The sequence below is a fragment of the Zootoca vivipara genome, chromosome 3 (assembly GCF_965207765.1).
Source record: "Zootoca vivipara chromosome 3, rZooViv2.hap1.1, whole genome shotgun sequence".
Classification (NCBI taxonomy): Eukaryota; Metazoa; Chordata; class Lepidosauria; order Squamata; family Lacertidae; genus Zootoca; species Zootoca vivipara.
The window spans coordinates 2,152,878-2,179,603 of NC_142586.1; the positions used below are offsets into that span (position 1 = coordinate 2,152,878).

A 26,726-nucleotide genomic window follows, 5' to 3' on the forward strand; every position below is an offset into this window, starting at 1 on the left:
CAACCCCGCCCCGGCGGTGGCGGTGCGAGCCAATAGAAACGGCGACGCTGAGGCGAGTATGTATGTGGTGGCGGTGGAAGCCGAGCCCCTCCCTCCTTTTTCCTCCCTTTCCCAACCCCGCCTATTAACTTGCGAGGAGGGTTTCCCACCCGCGCGCCTTGCGGCCAATGATCGACGCGGCCCTGCGACCAATGCGCTCGCCGGCTTTGGGAGGGCTCCCGCCCGTTTTGCCAATGGCGTGCTCCGAGCGGCGCCTGTTCGGTTGCGCCTGCTGGGGCGAAAGTTGGTGTGAGGTGCGCACCTCTGGCAGCAGGAGGGTGGCGGCTGTGGAATGCGAGGAGCCGGAGCTGCTGCGGCTGCTTCGGGGTCCCGGAGGAGAAACAGCGCCGCCGCCGCCTCCCTTTCCCTGGCTGGGGCTTTTTTATTTCTCGGGTGGGGAAAGCGGACCCTTCCCTGCTTGGACCGAGGCGGGTCAGCAGCTGCCGGCGCGGTTGTCATGGGCAGCCCCAGCCCTGGCCGGTGTGTGTGACAGCCCCGACGGAGCCTCGCCTGGCTGGGACTGAGGGCTGCGCGGAAGCAGCGGGAAGAAGGTAAGAGCCAGAGGCGAAGGCGGCGAAGGCTCCCCCATCCCTGCGGCTTATTTCGTGCGTCTCCCCCTCGGCCGCCCACCCGCCAGCCCCTCGCCGCGAGGTCCGCGGAGGGTCCCTCAGCCTGGCCAAGGCGGTGCTGGGCGCCGGGGATGGAGAACGGGCAGCGGAGCCTTCTTCCGCGCAAGGCGAAAGTGTCGGGAGCGCCCCTCGAGCGAGGCGGGCAGACACAATGCAGGCGAGGAGTCTCGGAAAACGGAGAAATGTCTGAAGCAGGAGAGATCTCCCAGCGGCGAAAGAAGCGGCCTCTGCTCACCACACGCTCCCCTCGCCCCTCGCCGGCCTCCTTCCCATTTAGGCTCCTGCTGCTGCAGCTGCTGCTGCTGCTGCTGCGCTTTCCCTTTCCTCTTCCCCCTGTCCAGAATGCCCAACAAGAAGTAGTAAATAGCTGCACTTTCCGTAGCCCCTGCCTTGTTTTCGTGGCTGGAAAGTAGTGCCACAGATGGAAGGGGATCTGTTTGCTATTCGGTGGAGGAAAAGGATATCCCTGCCCTAAGCTGCTGAAGCTCAGGAAATGTCTTTTACCCTCTTGCACCCTGAATCTAAATGCCTGCTGCTGCTGCTGCTGCCACCGGCACCACCAGTATGCTCGTACTTTCCCAACATGCAGATTCCCCTGTAGAAAGGAGGTGAGGGAAGAAACAACTGTTACACCTTTTTTCCATCATCATGGAGACAAAGAACTTTGCAGCTCCCTCTGTGTGTACTATTGGCAGCACCTTGATATATAGCCTGGCTTCCAAGAGATGCTGGAGGGTGGCCCTTCTGATTTTTTGTATTTTGTTTGGGATGATGAGTGTGTTGATAAAATAACTGATTGGTTTGTTTCCAGACAGACTTGTGGCTTGCATTCCTGAAATTGCTTCTGCGTTTCTCTCCCTATCTCTGAGGGTTTGGTAAGGGGTGTGGGTCTCTCTCTCTCTCATGTGTACAGTGTTGCGGGTCCATGAATGCCATATGGAAAAACATAAGAAATTTCCCACAATTGTAACATTATCAGATACAGCACATACAGCCACTGCCTCACTTGAATTCTGTTTTGCTTTCCAGTCTGACAGCCTGAACCTCATTTGAGCCCAAGAAGAGGAATGACGACTCTCTGAGGAAACTTCCTTGCACTTGCATTTTCTCCTTGTCATGGTTCATGATTGCACTCACTCAACAATGTGCTGTTCACTTAAAAGAAGATTTACTCTGGGAAAGGGATATCCAGAACATGCATCCTGAGCATCCTTTCAACATCTTCTGTTTCAATTGTTTTTATTAGACTTACATGTAGCTTGCTTAGCGCAAACGAACTATTATACCTGCCTTGCTTAACCTGAGACTTTCTACATCTGTTGAGGCTTTGGCTTTTTTAGCTGCTTGTCATCATGGCTTCTGTATGGAAAAGACTGCAACGTGTTGGAAAACATGCATCCAAGTTCCAGTTTGTGGCCTCTTACCAGGAACTAATGGTTGAGTGCACTAAGAAATGGTAAGTAACATGTTCTGTTGGAATGAGCTGCTGTTACTTGAACAAGCTGTTGCCTCTTTGGATGATGATTACTGCGTCTCCAAAAGGGACAGAAGGCAGTTTGCAAATTTCCGTTTATAAATGCTTTGCTTTGCACTTAATCTGTCCCTGTAAAAATAATTACTGCTTGTTCACCAGGATTATATGGTCACATCAAGCATTTATTACGTAGATATGTGCAGGTTTGGACAGTTTTTCTGCAATTTTGTGACTTTTATTTGTCTTGTAACAAGTCCTAATGTTACCAAGGCAGGCTCTTGGTAGCCCCACAAACCTGATACAGTCAAACCTCGGTTCTCAAATGGCTTCGTTTTCGAACATTTCAGCTCCCAAATACCAAAAACCTGGAAGTAAATGCTCTGGTTTTAAAACGTTTTTCGCAACCAAATGTCCGATGTGGCTTCTGTTAGAGTACAAGAAGCTCTTGCAACCAATCGGAAGTCACACCTCGGTTGTCAAATGTTTCAAAAGTTGAACAGTCTTCCACAATGGATTGCGTTCAACAACTGAGGTTTGACTGTAGGTAGTTGATGGCAGAGGGATATGTAAAGGACTTAGCAGGGCTGACAATATTATTCATTTCTCTCTGCGTATGTCTGACTTTTGCTTTTGTCTGAAAATACTTTCTTTCAACTCTGGAATGGGAACAGCCAAGATTCAGCCTTGGGAATTATCTCAAGTTATTTGCTTAGTCAGACAAGAATTCTGTGTTGCAGTAACCCAATGGGACATAGTTTAAATTAGTCAGAACAGTCTAGCCAATCAGCTGTATGGGCCTGTCCCCGTTCCCCCCCCCCATTCACTGCAAAGTATGCTTTAAAAACTGGTAGGCTTCTGCTTCTCTTCGCAGTAAAAAAGAATAAAGAAATACCGTATTTGCTTTAGCCAAATCACTAACTTAAAAGAATGCAGTCTCTTTGACAGAATTGCAATACCTGTGTTCACTATTCCGTTCTGCAATATCAGTTTAGATAGAGAATACTTGGCATTTCTCAGTAGCAGGTACTGCATACGCTGTGTGTGTATATGTTTTGGAATAAATAAATAAAACCTGTTTTCTAATTCTTGCTGTCACATTCACCATCTGTGCAGGGCACTCAAAGAATCATGAGGTTAATAGGAACTCACAAGGGTCATTTAGTCCAACCCCCTGCAATGCAGGAATCTCAGCAAAGCATCCCTGACAAATGGCTGTCTCACCTCTGCTTAAAAACCTCCAATGAAGGAGAGTCCATTAGCATCCATGGGAATCCATTTTGCTGTAAAACAGCTCTTAACACCTGAAAGTTCTTCCTAATGTTTAGTCCTTACTTGCAGTTTGAATCCATGGGGTTGGATCCTACCCTCTAGAGCGGCTCGCTTTTATTAGCCAGAATGGGCAAGGATCAAGGAGACAGGTGGTCAGTTTCACTCGTCCAAGCAGCCTGTCCACATCCTCGGAGGTGAGATGAGTGCCGCAACCCCAGTCGTTTGTGACTGGACTTAATGGTCAGGGGTCCTTCGGCCAGTAAAGTAGTAGTAGTAGTAGTAGTAGTAGTAGTAATAATAATAATAATATAATAATTAATAATAATAATAATATTTGAACCCCGCCCATCTGGCTGAGTCTCCCCAGCCACTCTGGGCGGCTCCCAATCGAATATTAAAACAATACAGCATTAAATATTAAAAAACTTCCCTAAACAGGGCTGCCTTCAGATTTTTTTAAAAATAGGATAGCTGCTTATTTCCTTGACATCTGTTGGAAGGGCATTCCACAAGGTGGGTGCCACTATCGAGAAGGCCCTCTGTCTGGTTCCCTGTAGCCTCACTTCTCACAATGAGGGTGCTGGATCTCAGTGTTCGGGCTGAATGATGGGGGTGGAGATGCTCCTTCAGGTATACTGGACCGAGGCCGTTTAGGGTTTAAAGGTCAACACCAACCGCCTCCAGGCACTCACACAGGACATTCACTGCTTTCACTGGTTCTGATTTGAAAGAGAGGTAGAGCTGGGTGTCATCTGCATACTGATGAACACCCAGCCCAAGCCCCCTGATGATGTCTACCAGTGGCTTCATATAGATATTAAAAAGCATGGGGGAGAGAATGGAACCCTGAGGCACCCCCCAAGTGAGAGCCCAGGGGTCTGAACACTCATCCCCCACCCCCCACTTTCTGGTCACGGCCCAGGAGGAAGGAGCGGAACCACTGTATGACAGTGCCCCCAGCTCCCCTAGACGGTCCAGAAGGATGTTATGGTCAATGGTGTCAAAGGCTGCTGAGAGATCCAGCAGAACTAGGAAACAACTCTCACCTTTGTCCCTAGCTCGCCGGAGATCATTGACCAGTGCAACCAAGGCAGTTTCAGTCCCATGGTGAGGCCTGAATCCTGAAGGGATCCAAATGGTCCACATCCTCATCATGGGACTGAAACTGCCTTGGTCGCAGCCCGGACACTGAGATTCAATGCCGAGGGCCTTCTGGCGGTTCCCTCACTGCGAGAAGTAAGCTACAGGGAACCAGGCAGAGGGCCTTCTCGGTAGTGGCGCCCGCCCTGTGGAACACCCTTCCATCGGAGGTCAAGGAGATAAACAACTACCTGACATTTAGAAAACACCTAAAGGCAGCCCTGTTTAGGGAAGTTTTTAATCTGTGATATTTTAATGTATTTTGGTATTTGTTGGAAGCCGCCCAGAATGGTAGGGTATAAATAAAACAACAACAACAACAATCCTCCAAGCATGCTTGGAGTTGTTCAGCAACTGCCCACTCAATCACCTTGCCCAAGAATGGTAAATTTGAGACTGGGTGATAGTTGGCCATATTGCCCGGGTCTAAAGATGTTTTTTTAAGAAGCGGTTTAATGACCGCCTCTTTCAGCAGGTCTGGGAAGACTCCCTCACAGAGGAAAGCATTCATCACCCCACGGAGCCCATTGCCCAGCCCATCCCGGCTCGCTTTTATTAGCCAGAATGGGCAAGGATCAAGGAGACAGGTGGTCAGTTTCACTCGTCCAAGCAGCCTGTCCACATCCTCGGAGGTGAGATGAGTGCCGCAACCCCAGAGTCGTTTGTGACTGGACTTAATGGTCAGGGGTCCCTTTACCTTTATGCTCACACAATCAGCTAATCCCTGATCTAACTTGTGTACTCTGAGTCAGTGTCACTTTGGCTGTAGACACTCTCAGTGTCTGAAGTTATGTCTGAGAACAAAAATCTTTGTCATTTCTCATTCTGTCATACATCTTCATTTGATGTGCAGCCAAACTCATTACCAGAGGCAGGACAATGTTATTCATTTAATATATTTATGTGCTATATTACAGGTGAAACATACAAAGTGCTTTACAGGAAAACGAAACAAATATTAAAACATCAAATACAAGCTGCAAAGACAGAATTTAGGATCATGGATTATGATGTCTGCCCTGGGGGTCATATTTTAAGTGTCCTTTTATTAAGACTTGAAATCTTGATCCCTTCTCCCTGCAGTGCAAGATAGCCCTTAGGTAGCAGTGCTTATAGTGATTGTGGAGAGGACTAATTAAGCTATCTTGGGATGAGACGGCTCATTCTTGGGCAGTTCAGCAATCTGTGTGAGTTCATCTTTTTAGGATGAATGTTTGCAGGATTTTTGCCTGCATTATTGGCATTATTGTTACATACAGTGGTACCTTGACATCCGAACGATTCGACTTCCGAAGGTTTCGACTTCCGAAGTCGACAACCCCGGAAGTCTTTTCGCCCCGCACGCCCCGCGCCTGCGCAAAGCAGTGCGCGTGGTCGGCGCATGCGCAGAAGCAGCGCTTTGACAACTGAAGACTTCGACTTACGAAGACGGCTGCGGAACGTCTTCGTAAGTCGAGGTACCACTGTATTTAGAAAATGTGCCGCCTGATCACATGTGAATCTAAGCATGCCTAAGCCCATTCATTTCAAGAGGTTTTTGTATGCTTGACTCTGCATAGACTTGGACCTAACTCAAAGGATATCTTGAATTTCAACTGTTCTCTGTAAGGGGGACTAAGCAGTCTTGAAATACAGTCCACCTGTGTTAAAGCTATAAGCACTTTCTGTGCAAAACTGGATAACCATATTTTGGCAACAAAAGTGCCTTCTTTCTTTTTGGTGTCTTGATGCTTATTTTGGTATGTCAGTGAACAGTTTAGACCTTCTAAGTTAAATGCTATGTGTGTTGGTTTGTGGAAGGCAGGAAAATTGGCCCCAAAGCAACAAGATAGGATTAAAATGCTTTCCTGTCCTCTGCCTTTAAGAGCCACGTCTGCCATGATGTGGCAATTTAGGATCATGATTATAATGTCTGCCCTGGGGGTCATATTGTAAGTGTCCTTTTATTAAGACTCTAGCAAACATGATCTTATTTTAATGCACTGGCATTTGAACATTCCAACAAAACAATGCCATTTTTGTAGCAATAATAGACCATTCATATGGTAAACTGACCAACAATGAAGTATTAAAATACAGTAGGGAGGAAAGTGTGGTTGTAAGAAAAGATTGTTCATGAAAGTGGTGGAAGGGGTGGGAAGACTGGTTCAGATGTATTCCTCAAAGATCTGCATAAATTTTTCATTCTGCGCTACTTATGTATGGATGTGAAAATAATACTTAATTACTTTGTTCATTGAAGAACTCTTACATTTTCATTCATTTCAAATGAAGCTGCATCTAACTTTAGTTGTCCTTTTATATGTTCATCCAAATACTTCTCAAATGAAATGAGACTTGGCTGTGCAAAGTTAATGGGAAACTGCTTTTGCTCTACTTTTCTGCATCTTTATCGTTGGTTTTCCTCTAAAAATGGATTAGCTCATGGCAGAGCCTCATCTGCCCTGCATATAGTAAAGAGATTTTCTGTCTTCAGTTTTAGGGATTTCCATAATTCTTGACCCTAACAATGCTAACTATTAAAAATGGATAGTCCCTGACCCTGTTAGTTATGGTATGTCTAAAATTGTCAGCAGGTCATTATAGAAAATAGGATGTTAGGTCTGATTGAAATTCTGTCTTCTCTTCCCCCCACTCCTATCAGCCCCATCGTATAACCTACAAGTTCTTGTCAAAGTTAATGGGTATTGTTGCACCACATATCTTTATGGGCAAGCCTTCTATCTGTAGAAGGGGACACTGCAACTCTCAAAGCCATTGTACACTTTGATAGCTGTGAACATTCCAGCCTCTTAGGCACAAATCTTGACCCTGGGCAACTGCTGGTGGTCATGACTTGTCTGCATGTGGTCTTGGTAACCTGTGGAACTGGATGGTATTGTCCAATGTGCTTGAGGTTTTATAAACTCTGTGCTAGCCATCTGTTTGGAGTGTGTGTGTGCATTATTGTGTGCATCCTATTATTGCATGTGCAGATCTGTGGATTAGGAGAAATCATTACGTTGGTATGCAGTCCTCTTCGTCCCACCCTACTCTCTTCTCTGATATCATGACTTCCTACTTGCTCTAGAAATTGTCTGGAATTGTGGGGCTTTTGGGCTTTTTATGAACACCCAGTAATGCTACATGCTGCTAAAACTGTACCTAACTGTAAGCTTTGTCTTATAAGGGGCACGTTCTAGCAACTCCTGGAGAGAGAGAAGGTTTGCAAGGAGAAATATTAGGATTGGTTCATAGATTGGTGCTTGCTTTGCCTGCACTGGCTTCAAGTGTGGGATAGCGCTGTGAGTGTATGTGCATCTGGGCAAGAGTGATACACTGCTGCATTTCATTGTATGGCGTGACATTGGTCTTCTAGGCCATTGGTTTTCAACTGGTATGTTGTGGCACCCTGAGGTGACTTGAGAAACATTCAGGGGAGCTGGGGGGGGGGTGTTTTTCATTAACTTGCAGTCCATATCTTCCTGCATTATCTCTCTCTCTCTCTCTCTCTCTCTCTGAGGAACATTCAGGGGAGTCTGCAGCTTTAACTTGCACATTCCCCTGAATGGATTTATCTTCTTAAATCTCCATACACACAGTAACAAAAGTCCTCCTCAGCTTCAATAACTAACAGTTCCTTAGTTTTATACATAGGGCTTGAGGAATACAAGAAAATATCAAAGTAGCTTCATGGATGTGTATGTGCTCTATAAGGAGGGATTTAAAAATAACCCTGAAAGTGAGGAGTGTCTCTCCTTCTACATGCAACATCCCTTTTCTTCTCTACCTCTTCTCCCAGGCAACCCCCTCCTCCTTAACTGTCACCCAGCTTTATGGGGACAGACAGAATGTTGCAGGAAAGGACCATGTTTGCATGTGTTGTGTGTTTCTTGCTTTCTTTCCCCCGGCAATGACAAAATATTTCTGCTTCTGATCTTAATCTTGTTTTGCCCTCTGCACCCCCCCTACTATGTGCACACTAGAATCATAGAATCATAGAATCATAGAGTTGGAAGAGACCACAAGGGCCATCCAGTCCAACCCCCTGCCAAGCAGGAAACACCATCAAAGCATTCCTGACAGATGGCTGTCAAGCCTCTGCTTAAAGACCTCCAAAGAAGGAGACTCCACCACACTCCTTGGCAGCAAATTCCACTGCCGAACAGCTCTTACTGTCAGGAAGTTCTTCCTAATGTTTAGGTGGAATTTTCTTTCTTGTAGTTTGAATCCGTTGCTCCGTGTCCGCTTCTCTGGAGCAGCAGAAAACAACCATTCTCCCTCCTCTATATGACATCCTTTTATATATTTGAACATGGTTATCATATACCCCTTAACCTTCTCTTCTCCAGGCTAAACATACCCAGCTCCCTAAGCCGTTCCTCATAAGGCATCGTTTCCAGGCCTTTGACCATTTTGGTTGCCCTCTTCTGGACACGTTCCAGCTTATCAGTATCCTTCTTGAACTGTGGTGCCCAGAACTGGACACAGTACTCCAGGTGAGGTCTGACCAGAGCAGAATACAGTGGTGCTATTACTTCCCTTGATCTAGATGCTATACTCCTATTGATGCAGCCCAGAATTGCATTGGCTTTTTTAGCTGCTGCATCACACTGCTGACTCATGTCAAGTTTGTGGTCTACCAAGACTCCTAGATCCTTTTCACATGTACTGCTCTCAAGCCAGGTGTCTCCCATCCTGTATTTGTGCCTTTCATTTTTTTTGCCCAAGTGTAGTACTTTACATTTCTCCTTGTTAAAATTCATCTTGTTTGCTTTGGCCCAGTTGTCTAATCTGTTAAGGTCATTCTGAAGTGTGATCCTGTCCTCTGGGGTGTTAGCCACCCCTCCCAATTTGGTGTCATCTGCAAACTTGCTCAGGATGCCCTCAAGCCCATCATCCAAGTCATTGATAAAGATGTTGAACAAGACTGGGCCCAAGACAGAACCCTGTGGCACCCCACTAGTCACTACTCTCCAGGATGAGGAGGAGCCATTGATGAGCACCCTTTGGGTTCGGTCAGTAAGCCAGTTACAAATCCACTGAATGGTAGCATTGTCTAGCCCACATTTTACCAGCTTCTTTACAAGAATATCATGGGGCACCTTGTCAAAGGCCTTGCTGAAATCAAGATAGGCTACATCCACAGCTTTCCCTTCATCTACCAGGCTTGTAATTCTGTCAAAAAATGAGATCAGATTAGTCTGACATGACTTATTTTTCAGGAACCCATGCTGACTTTTAGTGATCACAGAGTTTCTTTCTAGGTGCTCACAGACTGTTTGCTTAATGATCTGCTCTAGAATCTTTCCTGGTATTGATGTCAGGCTGACTGGGCGGTAATTGTTTGGGTCCTCTCTTTTCCCCTTTTTGAAAATAGGGACAACATTTACCCTCCTCCAGTCTGCTGGAACTTCGCCTGTTCTCCAGGAATTTTCAAAGATTATTGCCAGTGGTTCTGAAATCACCTCTGCCAGTTCTTTTAATACTCTTGGATGTAGTTCATCTGGCCCTGGAGACTTGAATACATCTAAACTAGCCAAGTATTCTTGTACTACCTCCTTACTTATTCTGGGCTGTGTTTCCCCTGCTGAATCATCTGCTCCATATTCTTCAGGTCGGGCGTTGTTTTCTTTCTTGGAGAAGACTGAGGCAAAGAAGGCATTGAGGAGTTCTGCCCAGGGTGGATTTGATTTAAATCAAACTGATTTAAAAAACGATTTAAATCACGATTTAAATCACTAGTCAGTAAGGCTTGATTTAAATCATAGTTGATTTAAATCATAAAGACTAATTCTTGCTGGTATAACTTTAATATGCAAGTAGATGAAGATTTTTAGAATAACAACTTTTCATATTAGTTTTTTTATCCCCAGTTTAATAGGTTAATCATTCATATTTGGACAACTTTACTGTTGTACTTAGGAAGGAGAAAAATAATCATTACCTTAATAGTAACAATTTAAATAGATTTATTCAACTGAAACAATAACATTTCAGCAAATGTTATTTGCTTAAACAAACATCCATGTTTGTTAACTAATTTGGCTAAACAAAAACAATATATATATATTTTAAGAAACTTAGACTGTCAGCCCAGCCTACACATGAAAAACTTAAATACTGTCCACTCCAAACAATCAGAAAAATATTGTTTCTATTCTATTCACTGAACTTCTTGAACCTTAGCACTGAATGGGTTGCTTCTGTATTCATAGGTTTGTAGAACAATAGGATTAAGGTCTTTTTCTCAACTCTGTTCATGTTATAACATTTTTGCTGTGAAGAAGAGGCATGTGATCTCTGTTGAGTCAAATTCAGTTTTGAGAACTGCAAAAGTAAACCAAGCACCTGTGATAATATCTTGTAGGCAGAGAAACTGCCCAATAATCTTACAAAAACCTCTGGAAGAGCATGACATTGTGAATGGATTAATGGAATTTATTTACCCCAAAAATTAAACATACACAACCTTATACTACATAATTAAAAAACTAATCTTTATTTCATGATGGAATAACCTTTGGATGGTAATATGTTTTCCTCAAAAAGCATTTTATTTAAAAAAATCCAATTTAAATCAAAAAAATCGATTTAAATCAAAAAAATCCGATTTAAATAAAAAAAATCCGATTTTTTTGATTTTTTTAAAAAAATCATTGATTTTTATCCACCCTGGTTCTGCCCTTTCTCTGTCCCCTGTTTGCATTTCACCATCTTCTCCTCTGAGTGACCCCACTGTTTCCTTGTTTTTCCTTTTGCTACGGACATACCCATAAAAGCCCTTTTTGTTGCTTTTAACCTCTCTAGCGAGCCTGAGTTCATTCTGTGCTTTAGCTTTTCTGACTTTGTCTCTACACGTGCTGGCTATATGTTTGAATTCCTCTCTGGAGATTTCCCCCCTTTTCCATTTTTTGTACATATCCCTTTTAAATCTTAACTCAGTCAAAAGTTCTTTAGATAGCCAGCCTGGCTTCTTTAGGCACCTTCCATGTTTCCGTCTCATTGGTATTGCCTGAAGTTGTGCTTTTAATATCTCCCTTTTAACAAACTCCCAACCATCATAAACTCCCTTCCCTTTTAGTATTACTGTCCATGGGATTTCACCCAGCGTTTCCCTAAGTTTTCTGAAGTTGGCTTTCTTAAAGTCTAGAATTTGGACCTTAGTATGCTTGGTTGCTCCTTTCCGCTGGATAATAAACTCCAGAAGAGCATGGTCACTCCCACCTAATGATCCTGCCACTTCTATCCCACTAACCAAGTCAGGGAAAGGCAGGCTGGGTCTGCCAGGTTTGTCAACTCAGCCCTGCACAGCAGTGGTGGTGTTTGTGTTTCCTTAGACACATGCACTCCCAATTACACGCGTGCAAAAAATGGTGCTGAAAAGCAGCAGGGCGGAATGGGGGAATCTCCACTTAATGTAATGGAAACCCAGTGTAAGTGACTCCCCCCGGTGAGCCACAGAAATAATGTCTTTGTCCAAGGTAGCCGTGGACTCAAAAAGGTTGAAACCCACTGGTCTAGGTTATAATATACTGTAAACCTTCTACACTAGATGCTTCCTTGATTTTTAGTTCCCTATGCATAAGCTTTCATAGAGATCTGTATTTTCACAAGACCTCTTCTGCACACATGGCTGAGCACTTCATGTACTCAAGCTCATCTGATGGCTCTGCAATATTTCTCCCACGTGCAAAAATACAATGTATCCATTAAGACATGCCAGGAAATGAGGAGATTCCTTTACAAGTGGGTGTCACTTCCTTAATTCATTTCATTTTGCCCATGTTTTGGCAAGCACATGTTATCTATCTTGGTTGGAATGTATATTCTTCTTTAGCTTGGCATGTGAATTGTAAAATTTAACACTTCTGCTGAATGCTGCCCTTTGAAAATAGAGCACTCAGTTCGTATCAGTGTGTAATAGTTCCGTATCACTTGCACTTAATTGGAGGTAGTCCCTGCATTTTAAACTAAATGTGTGTAGTTTTGTAAAAGGAGTCATTCTTGATTCCAGTTCTTATTAAATATGTTTGCCATATGTTTTTCTTTTCCATAGTTTTTCCACAATTGAATGTTGCATAAACTTGGCATTCATAAAGAATAAAATAAAGGAATTCTGTTTACCAGCTTGACCTGCTGTAGAGAAGAGCTCTGTGATCTTGAGTTTGGTGGTGATGGGTGCTTAGGTCAGCTTGCTGTTGCGGATATTAAGAGAATGCCTTCTGCAGGGCCTGGAAACTGCCAAGTCATAAATGCAATGCAAAATGCACAGTGTAAGCAGGGGGCACCCATAAAGGATGCAATAAAGCTTTTATTTCAACATTCATATACTGTATTGGCCCGAATATAAGCCGCACCCGAATATAAGCTGTACCTTTAAAATTGGAGGAGGGGAAAGAAGAAATACCTGAATATAAGCCACTCCATTCCTCGCTGCTCCTGGCTGCATACAGGGGGTGGGGGTGGGGAGCCATGCTGTGTTGCTGGTGGCCTTTCCCCTTCCTTGCTCTGGGGACAGGACGGGGGACTATGCATGGGGCGGGTGCCACTTTGCCACGCTCCTGGCGCTGTTCGCCCCACGCTTCTGGCTGCATGCTGTAAGGTCGTGAATATAAGCCGCACTTTTCACAGTCTGAATTTGGGGGGAAAGTGAGACTTATACTCAGGCCAATACGGTATTCATTTAAAATACATATCACCTGTCTTTAACCCAATGGTGCCAGGATGGAAATATGGTACATTAACTTCATAAAAACGAAGACAAAAAGTAAAATTGTGCAAAATCCAAATTAAAGCACAAACAGCAGCAACGGATCAACATTCTGATGTTGTAGTGTACCTAACACCCCTCCCCAAAGACTTGGCTAAAGTCAAACTGGTGTCTTCACTTTATAGTCACGGAACGAAAGCTGGGGAGTGGCAGGGAAGGTCATTCCAAAGATGTGAGGCTTCTTTGAGATTTTTCCAACCTTATTTGGAAGAAAATGGTGCCTGTAACCTAGGCTTAAGGTGCCATTTGGCAATAAGCTCCTATCTGAGTTTCTAACATTGCTTCCAATACTGCACACTAGATTTTGGTCTTGTTCTAAATGTCTTTTCTCTTGTTTTCCCCATAACCTCAGAAATTTTGTTATGCGTTGTTGTTGTTGTTGTTGTTTAGTCAGTCGTGTCCGACTCTTCGTGACCCCATGGACCAGTGCACACCAGGCACTCCTGTCTTCCACTGCCTTCCGCAGTTTGGCCAGACTCATGTTGGTGTTATGTGTAGGAGCTTCATATTTAAGAAGCCAGTACAGTGGTGCCTCGCTAGACGAATTTAATTCGTTCCACGGGTCTTTTCTTATAATGAAAAATTCGTCTAGCGAATCCCATAGGAATGCACTGAAATTTTTTTGAATTGTTTTTTGCCCATAGGAACGCATTCATTGAATTTCAATGCATTCCTATGGGAAACCGCGATTCACTAGACAAATTTTTCATAAAATGAATTCGTCTAGCGAGGCAACCTCCACTAGAAAAAACCTTTCGTTAAGCGGAAATTTCATTAAGCAGGGCATTCGTTAAGCGAGGCACCACTGTAGTTTCATTTTAGAAATGGTATCAAAAGGTGCCGGAACGCACTTCCCTGAGAAGACCCACTCCAAAGCCAAAGATCAGGTGGCTGTACAAAGGCAGCAGCAGTAGCTGAGGCAGTCACGGGAATGGAGCCTGTCAGGCTCTGTTTGCAGGGCTGCCTCAGCCACGTTTGCATGGGCAGGCGAGGGGTCGGTTGACTGCCTCTTACTCCCAGGAGAAAGAGGCACCTACCTGCCCACCTGTGCGAAGGCGGCTGAGGCACACTGGCAGAGGAACGGGAGTGTGTAGGGAGCGGACTGCCCCCAGCACCACTATTCCAGTAAGGTGCCATCGCTGGGGCCCCCTCGAACATGCGCTGTGCACCCACCCACCCGCCAGGCACCACACCCCCACAGGCGGTGCACCATGCCCCCAGAACGCGCACCACGTCCTCGCGGGCGGCATGCCACGCCCCCGGGATGCCTGCCATGCCCCCTGGGGCCGCCAGCCATGTCCCCGTCTGCTCTCCGCCCCCTGAGGCACAGGCGGCGACTTCATTATACTGCAGGGCGGGCAGCTTCCTGTGCCTCAGCGGAGCACTTTAACAATCTCCTACCTGCCTCTCCAGGTTTCCTGCACATCAGCTGTTAGCTGGGAGGTTGAAGAGCCTCAGCAAAGGCCCACTGTGCCGCTGGCTCTCCTGTACCTCTCTGGAGCCCTGGGGAGCCAGAGGTGCAGCGGGGCTTTGCTGAGGCTGGTCAGGTCTCTCCTCCCACTTCCGGGGCCCAGCTGAGAGCTGTCAGAACGCAGTTCCAGTGAGTTCCATCTGAAAAATCCCTGACTGAAAACAAGTATGAATCCATGCCTGCCCTTTTTCTTTTTTAAATAGCAGCTGCAGTAGGGTGGAATACTTTTAATGTATTTTCTTCTTGGTTTTAATATATCTGTGTGGGGGTTTTGTTTTCGGTTGTAAGTCACTTTTGAGTTGCCTTGTACAAGACAAGCAGCTGATCAATAATAATAACAGGGCTCAATCCAGATCAAAACCATAGCATGTGGGGGAAAGGAGGATTTAGTCCTTTCTTATCAGTTTCATTTTCCTGCCCCGAAGCTCCCTTCCTTGCTGTTATTTGCTTCTGGTGGTGTATCTGCTGGAAAGGGTGATGGGTGGGTGATCTTTGGCAAGAAAATTACAGGGAGGAAAGGGTTAACCTGCCCCTGTATTGTGATTCTGATTTGAATGATCACTACTGTCAGAGGGCCTGGTATGGCTACTCTAGAGTAACGACTCCAGCATGGTCTTTTAAGGTTTTTATTAAGTGCTGATTATTTACAGTGTTCAGAGCAGTAAAAATGCATCCTTAAGGTGAGGTGTCTGAACTCCCGAATGGCGATTGGCGCGTTTTCTTCCAGCACCACAGCTTTGGCAGACCCAACCTCTTCCCCCTACGTTTGCGTCGCAATTCGGGAGTTGGGGGAATTGGCCTCCCCCCTGTGCGTCCTACTTCCTGTCCCACCTGCGGCCTGGGCTCCACAACCTTGCCTGAGCCTCGGACACCACTTCCTGACTCCGCTGGAGGCAGAGCTCTCCTTACTCTCTCCCGCGCTTGGGGATGGGCTGGAACTTAAGATGGGAGGGACTTCCCTGTATCCCTCGTCCCTCACATCCATCCCCCTCCCAGGCTCCTCTCCCCCCCTTCCTAGTGGCTCTCCGCTTGCTGGGGACGAGTGAAACCCCAAGAAGTCTGTGGCATCCGAGCCTGTGGGTGTAAAAATTTCCCCCCAATCCTGCGATCTTTCTCCTTCCCCCTGAGAAGACGGGAATCCCAAGAAGTCAGTGGCGTCAGAGCTGGTGGGAGTAAAAATGTTCTGCCAGTCCTCTCCTGCCTCTGACGTCGTTGACCTCGGTGAAACCCACACCTCTTCTTCCGTGTCCTCAAATTCCGCTTCCCATCTCCATGGAGAGCTGCTGCCTGCTATCCCTTCCTCCTGCCCCTCCCCCTCTCCCTCCCTTTCCATGTGCCAGGGCTTGGGCCTGTGGGGGAACAGGGCGTGGAACTCTTCCACTAAAAATTCCTCAGGTACTTCTGTGGCCGGTATCCACTCATTGTGGGACGGCGGAGTGTCCTCCCATGCTATCAGGTACTCCAGTCCTCTCACCCCTCTCCTTGAGTCTAAAATCTCAGTTGCCTCATTGAGCTGTCGGGCGTCTCCCGTCTCCCCCCCTCCCTCTGGAGGCTGATCGCTGTCCCTGAACCTGGTACTTTCCCTGTACGGCGACAGCAGCGATCTATGAAACACTGGGTGCACTCTCATGTCCTCCGGCAGTGCTAGCCTGAAGGCTACCGGGTTGACCTGTTGCGTGACCGTGAAGGGGCCCAGCCTCCTGGGTGCTAACTTCTTGCATCGCCCCCTGGTGGGAAGACCTTCCGAGGATAACCAAACCTTGTCCCCCACCCTGATGACCTCTCCCGGTCGCCTGTGGCGATCTGCCCCCTTCTTGTACGCTTCCTTGGCCCTCTCCAAGTGTTCTCTGAGCTGCTGGTGCACCGTCTCCAGGTCCTCTGCCCAATCCTCTGCCTGTGGGCCCTCTTCCTCCTCCTCCCCCTCCCTCTCCGGGAAAGATCTGAGGTCGCGCCCGTAGTTGGCCTTAAAGGGCGACACCCCTGTGGAGACGTGCACCGCATTGTTGTAGGCAAATTCTGCCAGTGGCAGGCGATCCACCCAGTCCGTTTGCCTCTGGCTGACGTAACATCTCAGGTACTGCTGCAGAATGGCGTTGACCCGCTCCGCCTGTCCATTGGTTTGCGGGTGCCTAGCCGTCGACAAGCTGACCTCCACCTGCAGGAGGTTCATGAGCCGCCTCCAGAACCTGGAAACAAATTGGCGGCCACGATCCGAAATAACCCTTAAAGGCAATCCATGCAGTCTGAATACGTGGTCAACAAACAGTTTGGCCGTCTCTTCTGCCGAGACCGCCCTGGCACACGGTATAAAATGGCACATTTTGGACATGAGGTCCACCACCACCAACACTGCGGTCTTGCCCCTGGACGACGGCAGGTCTGTGATGAAGTCCATGGACACTACTTCCCACGGCCTGTGCGGTGTGGCTAAGGGCTCCAGCAAACCAGCTGGTGGCGCTCTGACCACCTTTGCTCGCTGGCAGGTGTCACATCCCCTTACATAATCCCGAACATCCTCCCGCACCCCTGGCCACCAGAAGTGTCTCATGACTAGGTGAGTGGTTTTGTCCCTTCCAAAATGACCCGCCGTTGGGTTGTCGTGCATCTGCTTGAGGGCCTTACCTCTCAGCTGTTTGGTTGGCAGGTACAGGGCTCCCCTGTAAAAAAGCAAACCCCTCCTTTCCTCAAAGTCTTTGGCCTGCTCCCCCCCCTCTCAGTTCTCTGAAGATGCGGGTGGCAAATTCATCAGCTGCTGTCAGTGCTGTGAGTTCTGCCTCGCTCACCACTGTTGCTCCGCAGGACCATGCTGATGGGGGGAAAATATGCCTGGGTGCCGGTGGCAACTCCTCCTCCATGTACTCTGGCTTGCGGGAGAGGGCATCCGCCCTGACATTCTGCTCTCCCGGGATGTAGTGGATGGAGAAGTTGAAGTTCGAGAAGAACTCTGCCCACCGTATCTGCCGCTGGTTGAGCACCCTGGCAGTTCTCCAGAACTCCAGGTTCTTGTGGTCTGTGCACACCTGGATGGGGTGCTTGGCGCCCACCAGGAAGTGTCGCCAGTGCTGGAACGCAGCGTGGATCGCGAGAAGTTCCCTGTCAAACACTGTGTAGTTGCGTTCCGGCTGGGTCAGCTTCCTGGAGAAGAAGGCACAGGGTCTCCACTCTCTGTTGGCGTCCAGTTGCAACAGAATCGCTCCCAGAGCCTTGTCCGAAGCATCTGTCTCCAGGCGTAGGGGCGCATCCTGCACCACGTGGAACAGGTGCTGGTCTGAAGCGAATACCCTCTTGAGGCTTTCGAACGCTGCTTGCGCCTCTGGTGTCCACCGGAACTTCTGCTTGCCTCTCAGGCAGTCGGTGATAGGAGCCGTGACGCGAGAGAAGTTCTTGATGAACTTCCTGTAGAAGTTCGCGAAGCCTAGTAGGCGTTGGGCATCTTTGCGCGTCCTGGGGCTGTGCCAGTCCAGGATGGCCTGCACCTTGTCCTTGTCCATCGCCAGCCCCTTGTCTGACAGCTTGTAGCCTAGGAAGTCCACTTCTTTGGTGTGAAACTTGCACTTCTCCAGCTTCACATACAGGTGGTTGTCCTTCAGGCGCTGCAACACCTCCCTGACATCCTTCACATGCTGCACTGGGTCATTGGAGTAGATAAGGATGTCATCCAGAAAGACCAAGCAGTTCTTGAAGAGGAGGGACCCCAGGACGTGGTGCATGAAGGCCTGGAAGCATGCTGAGCCCCCTTGCAACCCGAAGGGCATCACCAGATATTCAAAAGAGCCCAGAGGCGTGAACATCATGGTTTTCCATTCATCACCCTCCCGGATCCTAATCAAGTTGTACGCCCCTCTTAGGTCGAGCTTGGTGAAGATCTTGCCCCTGCGTGCCGCTGTCAGGAGATCATCCACTCTGGGCATGGGGAAAGCCATTGGCTCTGTCACCGAATTCAGCCGTCTAAAATCCACCACCAGACGGCGCTGTTGCGTGTCTTTCTTGTCCACCCAGAAGACCGGGCTGCCCCCTGCTGCCTTGCTTTCTCTGATGAACCCCCGCTTGAGGTTCTTGTCGATGAAAGCGCGCAGATCCTCCAGTTCCTGATCTGACATGGCGTACAGCTTGGCTGGGGGTATAGTTGCCCCTGGCACCAGGTTGATCTGGCAGTCAAAAGGCCTGTGTGGGGGTAGGTGGTCGGACTCCGCTTCGCTGAAGACCACCTGCAGGTCCCAGTACGGCTTGGGTATTGCCTCACCCCCCTTGACGTGCATGGTGGCCACCGTGGCTATCGGAGGCCCCTCCCCTGGTTGGTGCTGCATGCAATGTTCCAGACAAAAGTCCGATCCAAAAGTGATGCATCTCTGGTGCCAACTTATGGAGGGGTCGTGGCGCGTCAGCCAGCTCATGCCCAAGACGATGGGGGGGTCTGAGATGGTTGTGACGTTGAAAGCCAGTGTCTCTGAGTGCCTTCCCACCGTCATTCTCATGGGGGGGGGTTTGATGCGTGATGGCCCCTCCCAGCAGCTCTCTGCCGTCAATGGTGGCCACGTGCAGGGGAAAATCCAGCTGCAGAAGTTGGATCTGGTGCTCTTCCGCAAAGTTTCTCGAGAAGAAGTTGGCTGAGGCACCACTGTCAATTAAGGCGAGGACTGTCAGGGGATAGCCATTTGGGAGCGTGAGCGTGACTTCTAGAACCACTCCTGCTCTGGGAGGGGTGGGCTGGCTGTGCTCCTCTCTGTGCGGGTGGGCGGGCGGGGGCTGTTGTCTGCTGACTGTGCCTGGCCGCTCCCCCTTGTCTCCTGCAGCCAGGCTGTCTCGTTTCCCTGCTGTGGTGCTGCGTCAGCTGGGGAAGGTACAACCGTTCCCGCCTTTCCTTGCCACTCTCTGCGATGAGGGCAGTCTCTGACGCGATGCCTGGGGGAGTTGCAGAGAAAGCAATTCCCGCCTCTTCCCTCCTTGCGTCTTGGCGCCGCCGGGGTTTGAAAAGCCCGCGCGCGCGCTCCTCCGATCTCCATCGTTTCCGGCTCTGGGCTTGGCCTGGGCGGGTGTGGGGGCGGGCCCTGGGGTGGGGTTTGGTGATGTGGTCTGTCCTGGGAGCGTGGGAACCAAGGTTTTGCTGCGCGCGTCGCTTGTTTGTCATTCCATCTGGATTCCTGTCTCACCCCCACCGCTAGCGCCGCTTTGCTTAACTCATCCATAGTTCGCGGTTTGGGACCTCTTGCCAGCTCATCTTTAACGTCTGCGTGCAAACCCATGTAGAAGGCTGATTTCACTGGCTCACTTTGCAGATCCCACCCCAGTTTGTGCACCAGCATGGTGAATCTCGCCCAGTAGTCCCTAACTGTCGATTTTCCTTGTGTTAAGTTATGAAGCTCCTCTTTAGTGGCCTCCATTTCACTGTCACTAGCGTACATTATTTTTAAAGCTTCTAGAAATAATTTTGCGTTCTTCATGCAAGGATTTTTTTGCGCGATGAGCGGTCTTACCCATTCTCGGGCGGCCCCCGTCAAATGCTCTATGATAAAGGAGACTCTGTGCGCGTCATCTGGGAATTCTGCTGCATGCAATTCCAGCGCATAATTTATTTCTGTCTCGAATCCTAGGTACTCCCTAGGGTCGCCGCTAAACTTGGTGACTAGGCTCTGTCCCCTTCTCACTTGGACTAGCTGCGGCTGGGGCACCCCCCCACCTCTAGCGGCTTTCTCCTCTTCCAACTTCTTCTGTAGGTCCAAAACCATCACCCTTAGCTGTTTCTCAGTCTCCTCTTTTGTCCTCACCTGGTCCACCAGCTTGTTCAGCTCCTCCTGCGCCCCTCGCGCTTCCTCCTGAGCGGCATGCAATTGCTGCTGTGCGTGCGCTGTGAGGTTCTGCAGCTCCTGCTTCGCTGCTTCGGCCTCCAGCCTCCAATGCTCAGCCTCTTGAGCGCTCATCGCTGCACTCCAAAGTAGCCAAAAAAAAGATTCGGGAGTTGCTGTCAGAGGGCCTGGTATGGCTACTCTAGAGTAACGACTCCAGCATGGTCTTTTAAGGTTTTTATTAAGTGCTGATTATTTACAGTGTTCAGAGCAGTAAAAATGCATCCTTAAGGTGAGGTGTCTGAACTCCCGAATGGCGATTGGCGCGTTTTCTTCCAGCACCACAGCTTTGGCAGACCCAACCTCTTCCCCCTACGTTTGCGTCGCAATTCGGGAGTTGGGGGAATTGGCCTCCCCCCTGTGCGTCCTACTTCCTGTCCCACCTGCGGCCTGGGCTCCACAACCTTGCCTGAGCCTCGGACACCACTTCCTGACTCTCCGCTGGAGGCAGAGCTCTCCTTACTCTCTCCCGCGCTTGGGGATGGGCTGGAACTTAAGATGGGAGGGACTTCCCTGTATCCCTCGTCCCTCACAACTACCCTGTTAAAAGTCATAGTTTGACCCTCAGATAACCTGATTTACCGGTAGTTGTCATCCTATATTGTAGATTCAGGTAGGTAGCTGTTTTGGTCTGACGCAGTCGAAATAAAAAAAAAATGAAAATATAAAAATTGTCCAGTAGCACCTTATAATATAGACCAACGAAAGCTTATACCAGAACGAACCTAGTTGATCTATAAGGTGCTACTGAACTTCTGCTTCAGTGTATCTGAAGAAGTGTGCATGCACACGAAAGTTTATACCAGAACAAACTTAGTTATCCTATACAGTATTATAATTCAGATTCAATTCTCTAAATGCTGTCATTTACAGAACGCAACAGCTATTCATAAGAGGGATGTACCAGTGAGAATTGCAGAAGTTTAAAAAGTAGAGGAGGGAATGGCTGGCTGGCTCACAGAAAAAGTGAACAGGAGTACTCTATGCTGCAACATTTTGTTGCAGGTCCCACCTATTCTCTTCTAATGCTAGTGTTGGATTAGTGTGCCAATCCACAAATCTGTAGGCACACAGAGAACTGCTTTCAGTTATGTGTGATGATTCTTTGTCCAAGCAGAATAGGGAATTTTGGGAATGGTTCAGAATTCAATTACTGTACTGTATTTCTTTTATTTATGGTTAGTTTTGAGAAGCACTGCTGTGCAAAACACAGAGAAGAGAGAGAGAAAAAACTACTGCTTGGATAGCAGGATAATGGAAATGGGAATAAAGAAAGGCAGGTGTCAGTAGCTGGCCTAAAATGCACAAAAAGCTGTTTCATAGGGACAGAAGTTTTAATGTTTTTACATCCTTGATCCCAAGCCGGTTTACTTAGAGGTAAGTTCTATTTAATTCAATGAACTTGGGCAAGATTATACTAAGCTGTTACATGCATAGAGGTCTGCTCTTGCAATGGGACTCCCCTTCCTTCATGCCCTGGTGCCCCCTAAATCTGCTCTGGAGGGTTGGGGAACCCCCCACAACAGATTTGGGGAGGTGTTGGGGCAGAGAAGGGGGGATGTATTGTGCATTAGTGGCTCTCATTCCTTACCCGCTGTTTCCTAATAACTATTATCCGAGGTGTGCGAATGTATGCAAGGTTCAGCCTCTTTAATTGTGCAACCTACACTTGCTTCTTATTCATGAATACAATTAAGTTAAAACTATACAAATACAATCCAAACTAAGTACTGTACACTAAAACTCATTGCAATAAGACAATGAGGGCAAAAAACAGAGGGCAAAGATAATTGTCCTCAGTATATGAATAAATACGGTACACACTTTTTATGTGTGAGTACAGACATTAATGCTATTAGCACAAATCACTGAGAAATTTAAATCCTCACTAAAATCAGAGAATCCAGGAAATGAGAATGCTGTCTGTCGTAAGCTGCCGCTCTGCTATCACTGTGTGTTTCCTTTGTAGTGATCACTCCTAAAGCAGTGCTAAAACCTTTTTTTCCCTTTCAAAAGTACCGTGTTTCTCCAAAAATAAGACACCGTCTTATATTTATTTTTCCTAAAAAAACAACACTATGGCTTATTTTCAGGGGATGTCTTATTTTTTTATTAAGTATGGTACAGTTTAACCTACAAGGTTAAGCTGCCTATCACTATGGCTTATTTTCAGGGTATGGCTTATATTCCTTGAATGCTTAAAAATCCTGCTATGGCTTATTTTATGGCTACATCTTATTTTTGGAGAAACAGGGTAGCAGCACATACTGGGAAATTTAAAAATGCTGGCCACTGCTTAATATTGTGTTCTAATTAAGTACTTGCATGAGTGGCTTGAGAGGGCCAAACTAACCCTTTGATAGTTTCACAGATTGTGGGTTGTATTAATTGCTATCTGTGCATCAATGGAATGGACTCCTGATCTCACAGCAAGGCTTCCCCACTAGACCCTTCTCCCTGTGTTCACTTGGAATCTGCTCCAGAGGGTTGAAGGACCATGCAGAGCATATGAGGGAGTAAGCACAAAGGAAGTCTGCACATGTCAGTTTCTCCATATGTGTGGCTTTAAAGAGGCTGTTTATCAGTGTGTGCCTGAGTGTCCTGGAGCCAACGTTTTATATTCTAGTGGTGGGTGCCTTGCGGATTTAGCAGCTACGGTATTTGGTTTTCAAGAGTAAGCAGCTTCTGTCGTTTTGTACTTGTGTTCCAGATATAAAGTATATTTGTAAAGAATGCTGTAACCTTATAGGATCCAGGGAATGAGTAATGCTTGTAAGTGGAGGAGGGAGAAGTAACCTTGGAGGAGGTGATGGTGCACCTCCTTCTTAAGAGGACTTTCCTGGAAGTCTGATTTGTCCCTCAGACCTTGGGGAGAGGGGGAGAGGAAGAAGAAAGAGCCGGAGTCGGGAGTCCCCATGGCCACAGTTACTGCTGTGCGAGGAGGGCCCAAGCACCACTGCCTCACCGGCCCCAACTCCCCGCCAGCCCCCTTGCTGCTCCTTCCCCCTTCCTTAGGCCTCGCCAACGACACAGGCCTCAGCCTAGGCAGGGACAGCAGCTACTGCCGCCACCCAGGCAGAGAGAAAGAGGGCTTTGGCCCGGCGCCTCTGAAGCGGGCAGGCGGCAGGCAACGAAGGGAGAAGGGCTGCCACCGGGGGCAAGGGGAAGGTCCACCGTCTGTCGGGGTGCTGAGACCCTGCCTCCTCTGCCTTCCTTCGGCCGGGAAGCAGTGACTCACCTGGATCCTGTCCCCCGGGCTGGGCTCTTCGGCGGGGGCGGGGGGGGGCGGGAGCAGCCCCAGGAAGGTGCTGAGCAGCAGCACCACGTGCAAGAGGAAGCCCAGCTTCAGCTGCATCCTCAGTGCCACCCCCCTCGCTGCTCCCTCCCGCTTCGCTCTCTGTTCAGCCCCCAGCTGCTGTAGGAGCTATAGGTGGCTGTGTGTCAGCGGTGGCTCAATGAATGAAAGGCCACGTCAGAGGAGGTGGCAGCCTGCTTCTTACAGTTTCAGCACCTTTAGATTAGAGCAGCCTTGCACAAGCAAACCCAGCTTACTTTGCTGCCTTCCTGGAATTGTAGAAACAATAAAATTATAGCCCTATGCACTTTTTGCAAAAGATATATTCTATTTCATTTTTTTGTAGACTGAAATGCATCTAAGCGAAATTGAAAATAAAGAAGCTAAAAAAACAATCACACTAAGTTTAGAAAATCCTCTTTGTGGACTTATAGGAGCTTTCTCTTGAGATCTGGGTGCGAATACCTATTAAAATTGCCTGCCTTGAGAATCTCCAGTCAGAATACCATTTCATTTTACCAGTTTTAATCTATTGGAACCAGCTACCTTAACTGCTTCAAATTTTCAGGATCTGCATGCCTTGTTCTTCTCTTTCATCCCCCTAACCCCCACCAATTTCTGAAAATATCAAATTAAGTAGTTACTAGATACTTTCATACACTATCCAGACAAAGTTTTAAGATGTCAACAGTCCATTAGTGCCAAGAAAAGTGTTGAATGTTTGGAGATGATTAATTCAAGTGGGCTTGCCCTAAAATTATTTTTAGGTTCCACATCTATGAAAAATTTGTCTTGCCAGTAAATGCCACTTGCTGAGCCATGCCTGCATTCACATTAATGATGATGATGATAATAATAATAATAATAATAATAATAATAATAATAATAATAATAATAATAATATATTATTTATACCGCGCCCATCTGGCTGGGATTCCCCAGCCACTCTGGGCGGCTTCCAGCAGAAATATTAAAATACAATAATCTATTAAACATTAAAAGCTTCCCTAAACAGGGCTGCCTTCAGATGTCCTCTAAAAGTCTGGTAGTTGTTTTTCTCTTTGACATCCGGTGGGAGGGTGCCACTACCGAGAAGGCCCTCTGCCTGGTTACCTGTAACTTGGCTTCTCACAGCGAGGGAACCGCCAGAAGGCCCTCGGCAGAACAATGGAGGTGGAGACGCTCCTTCAGGTATACTGTACCAAGGCCGTTTAGGGCTTTAAAGGTCAGCACCAACACTTAGAATTGTGCTCGGAAACGTACTGGGAGCCAAAGTAGGTCTTTCAAGACCAGTGTTATGTGGTCTCGGCGGCTGCTCCCATTCACCAGTCTACCTGCTGCATTCTGGATTACAGTAATTGTAGTTTCCGGGTCACCTTCAAAGGTAGCCCCACGTAGAGCGCATTGCAGTAGTCCAAGCGAGAGATAACTAGAGCATGCACCACTCTGGCAAGACACCACTCTGGCAGGTAGAGGCTCAGCCTGCGTACCAGATGGAGCTGATAAACAGCTGCCCTGGATACAGAATTGACCTGCGGCTTCATGGACAGCTGTGAGTCCAAAATGACCCAGGCTGCGCACCTGGTCCTTTAGGGGCACAGTTACCCCATTCAGGACCAGGGAGTATCCCATTCAGGACCAGGACCTGCCCGCCTCCTGTCCCCCACAAACAGTACTTCTGTCTTGTCAGGATTCAACCTCAATCTGTTAGCCGCCATCCAACCTCCAACCGCCTCCAGACACTCACACAGGACTTTCACTGGTTCTGATTTGAAAGAGAGGTAGAGCTGGGTATCATCCGCATACTGATGAACACCCACCCCAAACCCCCTGATGATCTCTCCCAGTGGCTGCATGTAGAAGTTAAAAAGCATGGGGGAGAGGACAGAACCCTGAGGCACCCCACAAGTGAGAGCCCAGGGGTCTGAGCACTCATCCCCCCCCCACTTTCTGAACACGGCCCAGGAGGAAGGAGCGGAACCACTGTATGACCGTGCCCCCAGCTCCCAAGCCCTAGACGGTCCAGAAGGACGTTATGGTTGATGGTGTCAAAGGCTCATGTCAAATGAGTGAGATGATAAATTTCTCTGCTGTGTTCTGTTTATGTCTATCGCCATCCTGAAGTATCCAGAGACACAAGTACTTGCTGGGTTTATAAGTTGTAGTGGTGTTCATTACAGCAATGGATATTGGAAAAACATAAAGTCTCTAGAGAAGGAAGTCTTACAATTTTTGCTTGAAATCTGATCTGGGTCATTCCATGGTAACTCACGTTACATTTGACTTATGATTACAACAATTAAGTAATATCTAAACATAGTAATTGAAAAGCAATCTTGAATAAAATAATTGTGTATATAAGACATACCTGGTTATTATAAAAGCATATTACCTTTTTCATATTAATTTCAAAATATGAAAAATAAAAATTATTTTTGTGTGGTAAGTCACATTACATGAATTGGGCAGCTTAATTTTATGCACCCACGTTTTTTCTTTTTCCTCCTCTTATGAGGAATTTAGAAAAAAACTTTTTAGGTAAGAGTATTACAGAAACCCTGCCTTTCATAGCATAGTGGTCAGGCATTTCAAATTTCAATGGTTATTAATTGAATAACTTTTCTCATGGTAACTCATGTTACATAATATGGTAACTCACGTTACTTTTCAAACCATAATTTCATGCATTGGAATTCTATGAAGGTAAATAATTATTTTCTTGTCACTTAGGAATTTTTGACAAATATTTAAACATGAATGTTAGAGACAGTTTAGAATCTATAATAGCCTCTTGAATTAACCATAGTAGGTGGG

General features: G+C 47.3%; 1 protein-coding gene across 4 annotated transcripts in view; it reads left to right on the forward strand.

Moving 5' to 3' along the window:
* Window positions 1-285: 285 nt before the first annotated feature.
* EHBP1 (EH domain binding protein 1) overlaps window positions 286-26,726 on the forward strand; it is a 282,002-nt gene continuing 255,561 nt past the window's right edge. For all 4 annotated transcript variants that reach the window (XM_035110449.3, XM_035110450.3, XM_088665495.1 and 1 more), the window contains exons 1-2: window positions 286-590; window positions 1,698-2,124. In XM_035110449.3, the coding sequence (XP_034966340.3) occupies window positions 2,021-2,124 (104 nt within the window). In that variant the 5' untranslated portion in view covers window positions 286-590; window positions 1,698-2,020. The remainder of the gene's footprint in view (window positions 591-1,697; window positions 2,125-26,726) is intronic.